Source organism: Oncorhynchus clarkii, chromosome 25 (genome assembly GCF_045791955.1).
Source record: "Oncorhynchus clarkii lewisi isolate Uvic-CL-2024 chromosome 25, UVic_Ocla_1.0, whole genome shotgun sequence".
NCBI classification, from domain to species: domain Eukaryota; kingdom Metazoa; phylum Chordata; class Actinopteri; order Salmoniformes; family Salmonidae; genus Oncorhynchus; species Oncorhynchus clarkii.
In genome coordinates this window covers 44,059,174-44,072,320 of record NC_092171.1, presented here as the reverse complement: position 1 = coordinate 44,072,320, position 13,147 = coordinate 44,059,174, and the positions used below count along the sequence as shown (strand labels likewise).

The following is a 13,147-nucleotide window of genomic DNA, read 5'->3' as shown; positions in this document are numbered from 1 at the left end:
TCCCTCCCAAACACTGACACAGTGCAAGTTAAACACAGCCTGTGAGGCCAGACTAGGCCCACTCCCTCCCCCCCCCCCCCCCCCCCCCCTCTCCCCAACACTGACACAGTGCAAGTTAAACACAGCCTGTGAGGCCAGACTAGGCCCACTCCCCCCCCCCCCCCCCCCCCCCCTCTCCCCAACACTGACACAGTGCAAGTTAAACACAGCCTGTGAGGCCAGACTAGGCCCACTCCCTCCCCCCCCCTCTCCCCAACACTGACACAGTGCAAGTTAAACACAGCCTGTGAGGCCAGACTAGGCCCACTCCCTCCCCCCCCCCCCCCCCCCCCCCCGCTCCCCAACACTGACACAGTGCAAGTTAAACACAGCCTGTGAGGCCAGACTAGGCCCACTCCCCCCCCCCCCCCCCCCCCCCCCCCCTCTCCCCAACACTGACACAGTGCAAGTTAAACACAGCCTGTGAGGCCAGACTAGGCCCACTCCCTCCCCCCCCCCCCCCCCCCCCCCCCCTCTCCCCAACACTGACACAGTGCAAGTTAAACACAGCCTGTGAGGCCAGACTAGGCCCACTCCCTCCCCCCCCCCCCCCCCTCTCCCCAACACTGACACAGTGCAAGTTAAACACAGCCTGTGAGGCCAGACTAGGCCCACTCCCTCCCCCCCCCCCCCCCCCTCTCCCCAACACTGACACAGTGCAAGTTAAACACAGCCTGTGAGGCCAGACTAGGCCCACTCCCCCCCCCCTCTCCCCAACACTGACACAGTGCAAGTTAAACACAGCCTGTGAGGCCAGACTAGGCCCACTCCCTTCCCCCCCCCCCCCCCCCCCCCCCCCCCCCCCTCTCCCCAACACTGACACAGTGCAAGTTAAACACAGCCTGTGAGGCCAGACTAGGCCCACTCCCCCCCCTCTCCCCAACACTGACACAGTGCAAGTTAAACACAGCCTGTGAGGCCAGACTAGGCCCACTCCCTCCCCCCCCCCCCCCCCCCCCTCTCCCCAACACTGACACAGTGCAAGTTAAACACAGCCTGTGAGGCCAGACTAGGCCCACTCCCTCCCCCCCCCCCCCCCCCTCTCCCCAACACTGACACAGTGCAAGTTAAACACAGCCTGTGAGGCCAGACTAGGCCCACTCCCTCCCCCCCCCCCCCCCCCCTCTCCCCAACACTGACACAGTGCAAGTTAAACACAGCCTGTGAGGCCAGACTAGGCCCACTCCCTCCCCCCCCCCCCCCCCCCCCCTCTCCCCAACACTGACACAGTGCAAGTTAAACACAGCCTGTGAGGCCAGACTAGGCCCACTCCCTCCCCCCCCCCCCCCCCCTCTCCCCAACACTGACACAGTGCAAGTTAAACACAGCCTGTGAGGCCAGACTAGGCCCACTCCCTCCCCCCCCCCCCCCCCCCCCTCTCCCCAACACTGACACAGTGCAAGTTAAACACAGCCTGTGAGGCCAGACTAGGCCCACTCCCTCCCCCCTCTCCCCAACACTGACACAGTGCAAGTTAAACACAGCCTGTGAGGCCAGACTAGGCCCACTCCCTCCCCCCCCCCCCCCCCCCCCCCCCCTCTCCCCAACACTGACACAGTGCAAGTTAAACACAGCCTGTGAGGCCAGACTAGGCCCACTCCCCCCCCCCCCCCCCCCCCTCTCCCCAACACTGACACAGTGCAAGTTAAACACAGCCTGTGAGGCCAGACTAGGCCCACTCCCTCCCCCCCCCCCCCCCCCCCCCCTCTCCCCAACACTGACACAGTGCAAGTTAAACACAGCCTGTGAGGCCAGACTAGGCCCACTCACTCCCCCCCCCCCCCCCCCCCCCCCCCCTCTCCCCAACACTGACACAGTGCAAGTTAAACACAGCCTGTGAGGCCAGACTAGGCCCACTCCCCCCCCCCCCCCCCCCCTCTCCCCAACACTGACACAGTGCAAGTTAAACACAGCCTGTGAGGCCAGACTAGGCCCACTCCCTCCCCCCCCCCCCCCCCCCCCTCTCCCCAACACTGACACAGTGCAAGTTAAACACAGCCTGTGAGGCCAGACTAGGCCCACTCCCTCCCCCCCCCCCCCCTCTCCCCAACACTGACACAGTGCAAGTTAAACACAGCCTGTGAGGCCAGACTAGGCCCACTCCCCCCCCCCCCCCCCCCCCCCCCCTCTCCCCAACACTGACACAGTGCAAGTTAAACACAGCCTGTGAGGCCAGACTAGGCCCACTCCCCCCCCCCCCCCCCCCCCCCCCCCTCTCCCCAACACTGACACAGTGCAAGTTAAACACAGCCTGTGAGGCCAGACTAGGCCCACTCCCCCCCCCCCCCCCCCCCCCCCCCCCTCTCCCCAACACTAACACAGTGCAAGTTAAACACAGCCTGTGAGGCCAGACTAGGCCCACTCCCTCCCCCCCCCCCCCCCCTCTCCCCAACACTGACACAGTGCAAGTTAAACACAGCCTGTGAGGCCAGACTAGGCCCACTCCCTCCCCCCCCCCCCCCCCCCCCCCCCCTCTCCCCAACACTGACACAGTGCAAGTTAAACACAGCCTGTGAGGCCAGACTAGGCCCACTCCCCCCCCTCTCCCCAACACTGACACAGTGCAAGTTAAACACAGCCTGTGAGGCCAGACTAGGCCCACTCCCCCCCCCCCCCCCCCCCCCCCCCCTCTCCCCAACACTGACACAGTGCAAGTTAAACACAGCCTGTGAGGCCAGACTAGGCCCACTCCCTCCCCCCCCCTCTCCCCAACACTGACACAGTGCAAGTTAAACACAGCCTGTGAGGCCAGACTAGGCCCACTCCCTCCCCCCCCCCCCCCCCCCCCCCCTCTCCCCAACACTGACACAGTGCAAGTTAAACACAGCCTGTGAGGCCAGACTAGGCCCACTCCCCCCCCCCCCCCCCCCCTCTCCCCAACACTGACACAGTGCAAGTTAAACACAGCCTGTGAGGCCAGACTAGGCCCACTCCCCCCCCCCCCCCCCCCCCCCCCCCCTCTCCCCAACACTAACACAGTGCAAGTTAAACACAGCCTGTGAGGCCAGACTAGGCCCACTCCCCCCCCCCCCCCCCCCCCCCCCCCTCTCCCCAACACTAACACAGTGCAAGTTAAACACAGCCTGTGAGGCCAGACTAGGCCCACTCCCCCCCCCCCCCCCCCCCCCCCCCCCTCTCCCCAACACTGACACAGTGCAAGTTAAACACAGCCTGTGAGGCCAGACTAGGCCCACTCACCCAGTAATTTATTCTACAGACAACATATCTTTTTGTATTGTTAAATTATCCTGCATTGCATATTATTAGTTTTTTGTTTAGCAGGAAATAAGGACAGCATCTAATGTACAGTAAAGTGGGTCTGTGTTGTAATTTCTTTGTTACATTATTGTATGCATTTTTTTGCTGTTTATTCTGGGATTAAAGTTTATATTAAAACCTTGTCACCGTGCAAATTAATACAAGATGTGTATAGTATTGTGATTTTTTTTTTTTTTTTTTTTTTAGGGTCACAAGAGACTCATTATTCTCTACAACGACCCGGTACTAGAACGCTGGTTAAGGTTCGCCTTGTTCTAATTCATCCCTCATGATTGTGCTCACATATTATCCATTATATTGACCAGATTTTCGAGTGGCCGCTCTGACAATGGAAATACACGTCCTTTAACGCACAACTTCGATATAAATGTTGTTGTTTTTTATGTTAATCAATGTTGGCGGTGTGTCACGTGTCCCATTTATATCAGTACACTCGTAACAACCTAAGCAACTTATATTCGATCAAATAAACTTCACGCAGCAAATAAGCCATTACATATATATTTTTTTTTTTTAGTTGACCAAACTCGACATCCCAATACAAAAACCCTCCTCGCTTGGTGTGCGGGAAGAAAACGGCAACTTCCGGAGGAGACAGATTGTTGGGCGGAGTTTCCCCTCTCGCTCCGCTTCTTCCTCTCTGATGTACTGATCACGTGACGTGTCAGTAAGGAGCAGACACTGTGTATTAGCAGTTTTCTTTATATATATCTCTCTCTTGTGTTAGCTTATTGACTAGCAGAACATTTTTATAGGAGAAGTATTTAGCTACTTATTTCAGATTTCTTTGTCAATTAAGTTGTATTATTAATTAAGAGGTTCGGTCAAGACCTACATGGGGATAATAGGGCATTTTGTTAACGCGTTATCCATGTTGGTGTCCTCTCGCTAATAAAGCAAAGTTCGTTCGCCAATCAATTTGCTCGCTATTTGTTTTGGATGTCATGGCTTCAACGAATGACAGAGGAATTATGTTAAGGTTACCTGCACCGATTAAAGACACGGTTTAATCGACGGGGGTTGGACTTGACATTTCCAGACGTACCTTTTTTTTTGTAACGTTGCCTAAAAATGTTTTGTTATTGTCACTAACGTTACTAGATTATTTATAGGGGGAACTAAACTACCGGTAACTACCGAGACTCCCACAATGCATGACGCCTACGAACCGGTCCCTATCCTGGAGAAACTGCCTCTGCAGATTGACTGTCTTGCTGCTTGGGGTAAGTTGATAATGTCAGCTAACTAACATTAGCAAATTATTGTTGCCATAAACTACCTAACTAGTTAACTAGGTAGGTACTAAGTTAGCTGACTGGTTTGTTTACCAGATAACCAGCAGATAACTCTTGTCTGCTAGTTGTAGCAATGTTACCTTGATGAGTTTTGAGGTGACCCGACATTTGTAAACAAAGCAACCCTGTCTTGCACATGGTCGAGGACGTGGAGAATTTAATACCGTTGTTATAATTTTGCTCTGTGATGTGTGTTCCCTATGTAGTGCACTACTTTTGACGAGAGTCCTAGTGCACTACATTTGGGATGTATCCATACTTACTGATCATGGCCTTCTCTCCTCCTATCACATAACAGAGGACTGGCTTCTGGTCGGCACTAAACCAGGCCATCTCCTGCTCTACAGGATAAAAAATAATGCAGGTGAATAAGAGAGAGACTGCTGTCAGTGTCCTGTGTCCCTGTCTATTTGTGTGTGTCTGTCCCAGGGCCCTGTCTATTTGTATGTGTCTCCCCCAGGGCCCTGTCTATTAGTATGTGTCTGTCCCAGGGCCCTGTCTATTTGTATGTGTCTCCCCCAGGGCCCTGTCTATTTGTGTGTGTCTCCCCCAGGGCCCTGTCTATTTGTGTGTGTCTCCCCCAGGGCCCTGTCTATTTGTGTGTGTCTCCCCCAGGGCCCTGTCTATTTGTGTGTGTCTCCCCCAGGGCCCTGTCTATTTGTGTGTGTCTGTCCCAGGGCCCTGTCTATTTGTGTGTGTCTGTCCCAGGGCCCTGTCTATTTGTGTGTGTCTGTCCCAGGGCCCTGTCTATTTGTGTGTGTCTGTCCCAGGGCCCTGTCTATTTGTGTGTGTCTGTCCCAGGGCCCTGTCTATTTGTGTGTGTCTGTCCCAGGGCCCTGTCTATTTGTGTGTGTCTGTCCCAGGGCCCTGTCTATTTGTGTGTGTCTGTCCCAGGGCCCTGTCTATTTGTGTGTGTCTCCCCCAGGGCCCTGTCTATTTGTGTGTGTCTGTCCCAGGGCCCTGTCTATTTGTGTGTGTCTGTCCCAGGGCCCTGTCTATTTGTGTGTGTCTGTCCCAGGGCCCTGTCTATTTTTGTGTGTCTGTCCCAGGGCCCTGTCTATTTGTGTGTGTCTGTCCCAGGGCCCTGTCTATTTGTGTGTGTCTGTCCCAGGGCCCTGTCTATTTGTGTGTGTCTGTCCCAGGGCCCTGTCTATTTGTGTGTGTCTGTCCCAGGGCCCTGTCTATTTGTGTGTGTCTGTCCCAGGGCCCTGTCTATTTGTGTGTGTCTGTCCCAGGGCCCTGTCTATTTGTGTGTGTCTGTCCCAGGGCCCTGTCTATTTGTGTGTGTCTGTCCCAGGGCCCTGTCTATTTGTGTGTGTCTGTCCCAGGGCCCTGTCTATTTGTGTGTGTCTGTCCCAGGGCCCTGTCTATTTGTGTGTGTCTGTCCCAGGGCCCTGTCTATTTGTGTGTGTCTGTCCCAGGGCCCTGTCTATTTGTGTGTGTCTGTCCCAGGGCCCTGTCTATTTGTGTGTGTCTGTCCCAGGGCCCTGTCTATTTGTGTGTGTCTGTCCCAGGGCCCTGTCTATTTGTGTGTGTCTGTCCCAGGGCCCTGTCTATTTGTGTGTGTCTGTCCCAGGGCCCTGTCTATTTGTGTGTGTCTGTCCCAGGGCCCTGTCTATTTGTGTGTGTCTGTCCCAGGGCCCTGTCTATTTGTGTGTGTCTGTCCCAGGGCCCTGTCTATTTGTGTGTGTCTGTCCCAGGGCCCTGTCTATTTGTGTGTGTCTGTCCCAGGGCCCTGTCTATTTGTGTGTGTCTGTCCCAGGGCCCTGTCTATTTGTGTGTGTCTCCCCCAGGGCCCTGTCTATTTGTGTGTGTCTCCCCCAGGGCCCTGTCTATTTGTGTGTGTCTCCCCCAGGGCCCTGTCTATTTGTGTGTGTCTCCCCCAGGGCCCTGTCTATTTGTGTGTGAATGTTTGACGTCTGCAAGCATAGTTTCCAGCGTCATTGTGTTTTTTATTTTGTTCCTCATTCCGTAGCAGGTGTTTAAAACAAGGAAACATATCCTATCTCTCTCTCTCTTCCTCGTAGGTACCAACAGGTTTGAGGTAACTCTGGAGAAGTCCAACAAGAACTTCTCAAAGAAGATCCAGCAGGTATATTAGTCAGAGTGTCTGTCATAGTTGAAGTGTACGTACCTATGATGAAAATTACAGGCCTCTCTCATCTTTTTAAGTGGGAGAACTTGCACAATTGGTGGCTGACTAAATACTTTTTTTGCCCCACTGTATATTAGTCAGAGTGAGACTTCACATTCTGTTGATGTGACGGTCATTTAATTATTATAATTTTTTTTAAATGAGGGATGTCAGATTAAAGAAATATAGTAGACATTCCATTGTCCTAGCCTTGTTCAGTTGCTGCCATTTGTCAAGCCAAACGTGGTATGACAATGACTGACAAGGATTTGGTGTGTGTTTCGCATCATGTGCTAGCTTAGCCCCCATTAGCTTCCCCCCTCTCTGTATGCGTACAATACAGTTCATACCACAGCTCCAACACGTGACCACTCAAATGACGACAACAACAAGGATCCTCCTTGATAGCGCAATTGGCATTTCAAGTCCTGGAAAGAGTTTACGGGCCTGTCCTTATGTCCGGCACTTATTCTACCGTTGTCCTGCTGTGAACATAGACTTGAAGTCACTGGCCACTTTAATAAATGGATCACTGGTCCCTTTAATAATGGAACACTGGTCCCTTTAATAATGGAACACTGGCCACTTTAATAAATGGATCACTGGCCACTTTAATAAATGGATCACTGGTCCCTTTAATAATGGAACACTGGTCCCTTTAATAATGGAACACTGGTCCCTTTAATAATGGAACACTGGTCCCTTTAATAATGGAACACTGGTCCCTTTAATAATGGAACACTGGTCCCTTTAATAATGGAACACTGGTCCCTTTAATAATGGAACACTGGTCCCTTTAATAATGGAACACTGGTCCCTTTAATAATGGAACACTGGTCCCTTTAATAATGGAACACTGGTCCCTTTAATAATGGAACACTGGTCCCTTTAATAATGGAACACTGGTCCCTTTAATAATGGAACACTGGTCCCTTTAATAATGGAACACTGGTCCCTTTAATAATGGAACACTGGTCCCTTTAATAATGGAACACTGGTCACTTTAATAATGGAACACTGGTCCCTTTAATAATGGAACACTGGTCACTTTAATAATGAAACACTGGTCCCTTTAATAATGGAACACTGGTCACTTTAATAATGGAACACTGGTCACTTTAATAATGGAACACTGGTCACTTTAATAATGGAACACTGGTCACTTTAATAATGGAACACTGGTCACTTTAATAATGGAACACTGGTCCCTTAAATAATGGAACACTGGTCCCTTAAATAATGGAACACTGGTCCCTTAAATAATGGAACACTGGTCCCTTAAATAATGGAACACTGGTCCCTTAAATAATGGAACACTGGTCCCTTTAATAATGGAACACTGGTCACTACTTTAATGGAACACTGGTCACTTTAATAATGGAACACTGGTCACTTTAATAATGGAACACTGGTCCCTTTAATAATGGAACACTGGTCCCTTTAATAATGGAACACTGGTCCCTTTAATAATGGAACACTGGTCACTACTTTAATGGAACACTGGTCACTTTAATAATGGAACACTGGTCACTTTAATAATGGAACACTGGTCACTTTAATAATGGAACACTGGTCCCTTTAATAATGGAACACTGGTCCCTTTAATAATGGAACACTGGTCCCTTTAATAATGGAACACTGGTCACTACTTTAATGGAACACTGGTCACTTTAATAATGGAACACTGGTCCCTTTAATAATGGAACACTGGTCACTACTTTAATGGAACACTGGTCCCTTTAATAATGGAACACTGGTCACTTTAATAATGGAACACTGGTCACTTTAATAATGGAACACTGGTCACTTTAATAATGGAACACTGGTCACTTTAATAATGGAACACTGGTCCCTTTAATAATGGAACACTGGTCCCTTTAATAATGGAACACTGGTCCCTTTAATAATGGAACACTGGTCCCTTTAATAATGGAACACTGGTCACTTTAATAATGGAACACTGGTCACTTTAATAATTGAACACTGGTCCCTTAAATAATGGAACACTGGTCCCTTAAATAATGGAACACTGGTCACTTTAATAATGGAACACTGGTCACTTTAATAATGGAACACTGGTCACTTTAATAATGGAACACTGGTCCCTTAAATAATGGAACACTGGTCCCTTAAATAATGGAACACTGGTCCCTTTAATAATGGAACACTGGTCCCTTTAATAATGGAACACTGGTCCCTTAAATAATGGAACACTGGTCCCTTAAATAATGGAACACTGGTCCCTTAAATAATGGAACACTGGTCACTTTAATAATGGAACACTGGTCCCTTTAATAATGGAACACTGGTCACTACTTTAATGGAACACTGGTCACTTGAATAATGGAACACTGGTCACTTTAATAATGGAACACTGGTCCCTTTAATAATGGAACACTGGTCCCTTTAATAATGGAACACTGGTCCCTTTAATAATGGAACACTGGTCACTACTTTAATGGAACACTGGTCCCTTTAATAATGGAACACTGGTCCCTTTAATAATGGCACACTGGTCCCTTTAATAATGGAACACTGGTCACTACTTTAATGGAACACTGGTCCCTTTAATAATGGAACACTGGTCACTTTAATAATGGAACACTGGTCACTTTAATAATGGAACACTGGTCACTTTAATAATGGAACACTGGTCACTTTAATAATGGAACACTGGTCCCTTTAATAATGGAACACTGGTCCCTTTAATAATGGAACACTGGTCCCTTTAATAATGGAACACTGGTCACTACTTTAATGGAACACTGGTCACTTTAATAATGGAACACTGGTCACTTTAATAATGGAACACTGGTCACTTTAATAATGGAACACTGGTCACTTTAATAATGGAACACTGGTCACTTTAATAATGGAACACTGGTCACTTTAATAATGGAACACTGGTCCCTTAAATAATGGAACACTGGTCCCTTAAATAATGGAACACTGGTCCCTTTAATAATGGAACACTGGTCACTACTTTAATGGAACACTGGTCACTTTAATAATGGAACACTGGTCACTTTAATAATGGAACACTGGTCCCTTAAATAATGGAACACTGGTCCCTTAAATAATGGAACACTGGTCCCTTAAATAATGGAACACTGGTCCCTTTAATAATGGAACACTGGTCACTACTTTAATGGAACACTGGTCACTTTAATAATGGAACACTGGTCACTTTAATAATGGAACACTGGTCCCTTAAATAATGGAACACTGGTCCCTTAAATAATGGAACACTGGTCCCTTAAATAATGGAACACTGGTCCCTTAAATAATGGAACACTGGTCCCTTTAATAATGGAACACTGGTCACTACTTTAATGGAACACTGGTCACTTTAATAATGGAACACTGGTCCCTTTAATAATGGAACACTGGTCCCTTTAATAATGGAACACTGGTCCCTTTAATAATGGAACACTGGTCCCTTTAATAATGGAACACTGGTCACTTTAATAATGGAACACTGGTCACTTTAATAATGGAACACTGGTCCCTTTAATAATGGAACACTGGTCCCTTTAATAATGGAACACTGGTCACTACTTTAATGGAACACTGGTCACTTTAATAATGGAACACTGGTCCCTTTAATAATGGAACACTGGTCCCTTTAATAATGGAACACTGGTCACTACTTTAATGGAACACTGGTCCCTTTAATAATGGAACACTGGTCCCTTTAATAATGGAACACTGGTCACTTTAATAATGGAACACTGGTCACTTTAATAATGGAACACTGGTCACTTTAATAATGGAACACTGGTCACTTTAATAATGGAACACTGGTCCCTTTAATAATGGAACACTGGTCCCTTTAATAATGGAACACTGGTCCCTTTAATAATGGAACACTGGTCACTTTAATAATGGAACACTGGTCCCTTTAATAATGGAACACTGGTCACTACTTTAATGGAACACTGGTCCCTTTAATAATGGCACACTGGTCCCTTTAATAATGGAACACTGGTCACTTTAATAATGGAACACTGGTCCCTTTAATAATGGAACACTGGTCCCTTTAATAATGGCACACTGGTCCCTTTAATAATGGAACACTGATCCCTTTAATAATGGAACACTGGTCCCTTTAATAATGTTTACATATATATGCTTTACTCATCTCATATGTATATACTGTATTCTGTTCTACTGTATTTTAGTCTATGCCACTCAGACGTTGCTCGATCTAATATTTATATATTTCTTAATTCCGTTCTTCTACTTTTAGATTTGTGTGTATTGTTAGATATTACTGCACTGGTGGGAGCTAGGAACACAAGCATTTCACTACGCCCGCAAATAACATCTGTTAAACGTGTGTATGTGACCAATAACATCTGTTAACATGTGTATGTGACCAATAACATCTGTTAAACGTGTGTATGTGACCAATAACATCTGTTAACATGTGTATGTGACCAATAACATCTGTTAACATGTGTATGTGACCAATAACATCTGTTAAACGTGTGTATGTGACCAATAACATCTGTTAAACGTGTGTATGTGACCAATAACATCTGTTAAACATGTGTATGTGACCAATAACATCTGTTAACATGTGTATGTGACCAATAACATCTGTTAACATGTGTATGTGACCAATAACATCTGTTAACATGTGTATGTGACCAATAACATCTGTTAACATGTGTATGTGACCAATAACATCTGTTAAACGTGTGTATGTGACCAATAACATCTGTTAACATGTGTATGTGACCAATAACATCTGTTAACATGTGTATGTGACCAATAACATCTGTTAACATGTGTATGTGACCAATAACATCTGTTAACATGTGTATGTGACCAATAACATCTGTTAACATGTGTATGTGACCAATAACATCTGTTAACATGTGTATGTGACCAATAACATCTGTTAACATGTGTATGTGACCAATAACATCTGTTAAACATGTGCATGTGACCAATAAGATTTGATTTTGAAGTTCAAACCTTCCTTGTCTCTTCTTCTCACAGCTGTTTGTTGTGTCACAGTACAAGATCCTCGTCAGTCTGTTAGGTAGGAGAAACATGTACTATCTTCAGTAAACAAGCTTGTTATTGTTTACTTGAACATGTGGGTTGTTAATCTCAGTAAATCCATAGCTCCTGTGTTTTTTCAAATAGTGTTTTTGTTGTGTGTGTGTGTGTGTGTGTGTGTGTGTGTGTGTGTGCGCACATATACCGGTTTCTCCCCACCTACAGAGAACAACATCCATGTCCACGACCTCTTGACCTTCCAGCAGATTACTGTGGTCTCCAAGGCCAGAGGGGCAACGCTCTTCGCCTGTGACCTGCAGGTGAGATGACGACATAGTTTGTAAATGTCTTTTTGATGTGAACCAGTGGTGTCTATTTTATCTGTAGCTCCTGTAAAATCTGTTTCCAAAATTATCTTCTTCTTCGTTGCAGCAGTCCCCCTCGGGAGAAGCCCAGCTGAGGATGTGTGTTGCTGTGAAGAAGAAGCTTCAGCTGTACTACTGGAAGGACAGGGAGTTCTATGAGCTGCAGGTGAGACGGGGAGTTCTGTGAGCTACAGGTGAGATGGGGAGTTCTATGAGCTACAGGTGAGACAGGGAGTTCTATGAGCTACAGGTGAGACATGGAGTTTTATGAGCTACAGGTGAGACAGGGAGTTCTATGAGCTACAGGTGAGACAGGGAGTTCTATGAGCTACAGGTGAGACAGGGAGTTCTGTGAGCTACAGGTGACACGGGGAGTTCTGTGAGCTACAGGTGACACGGGGAGTTCTGTGAGCTACAGGTGACACGGGGAGTTCTGTGAGCTACAGGTGACACGGGGAGTTCTGTGAGCTACAGGTGACACGGGGAGTTCTGTGAGCTACAGGTGACACGGGGAGTTCTGTGAGCTACAGGTGACACGGGGAGTTCTGTGAGCTACAGGTGACACGGGGAGTTCTGTGAGCTACAGGTGACACGGGGAGTTCTGTGAGCTACAGGTGACACGGGGAGTTCTGTGAGCTACAGGTGACACGGGGAGTTCTGTGAGCTACAGGTGACACGGGGAGTTCTGTGAGCTACAGGTGACACGGGGAGTTCTGTGAGCTACAGGTGACACGGGGAGTTCTGTGAGCTACAGGTGACACGGGGAGTTCTGTGAGCTACAGGTGACACGGGGAGTTCTGTGAGCTACAGGTGACACGGGGAGTTCTGTGAGCTACAGGTGACACGGGGAGTTCTGTGAGCTACAGGTGACACGGGGAGTTCTGTGAGCTACAGGTGACACGGGGAGTTCTGTGAGCTACAGGTGACACGGGGAGTTCTGTGAGCTACAGGTGACACGGGGAGTTCTGTGAGCTACAGGTGACACGGGGAGTTCTGTGAGCTACAGGTGACACGGGGAGTTCTGT

At 48.1% G+C, this 13,147-nt stretch overlaps 1 protein-coding gene across 1 annotated transcript in view; it reads left to right on the top strand.

Moving 5' to 3' along the window:
- Nucleotides 1-3,977: 3,977 nt before the first annotated feature.
- Nucleotides 3,978-13,147, top strand: part of LOC139383453 (vam6/Vps39-like protein) — a 46,861-nt gene continuing 37,691 nt past the window's right edge. The window contains exons 1-6 of the mRNA XM_071128002.1: nucleotides 3,978-4,541; nucleotides 4,912-4,977; nucleotides 6,641-6,705; nucleotides 11,755-11,797; nucleotides 11,983-12,077; nucleotides 12,190-12,288. Coding sequence (XP_070984103.1) covers nucleotides 4,469-4,541; nucleotides 4,912-4,977; nucleotides 6,641-6,705; nucleotides 11,755-11,797; nucleotides 11,983-12,077; nucleotides 12,190-12,288 — 441 coding nt within the window. The 5' untranslated portion in view covers nucleotides 3,978-4,468. The remainder of the gene's footprint in view (nucleotides 4,542-4,911; nucleotides 4,978-6,640; nucleotides 6,706-11,754; nucleotides 11,798-11,982; nucleotides 12,078-12,189; nucleotides 12,289-13,147) is intronic.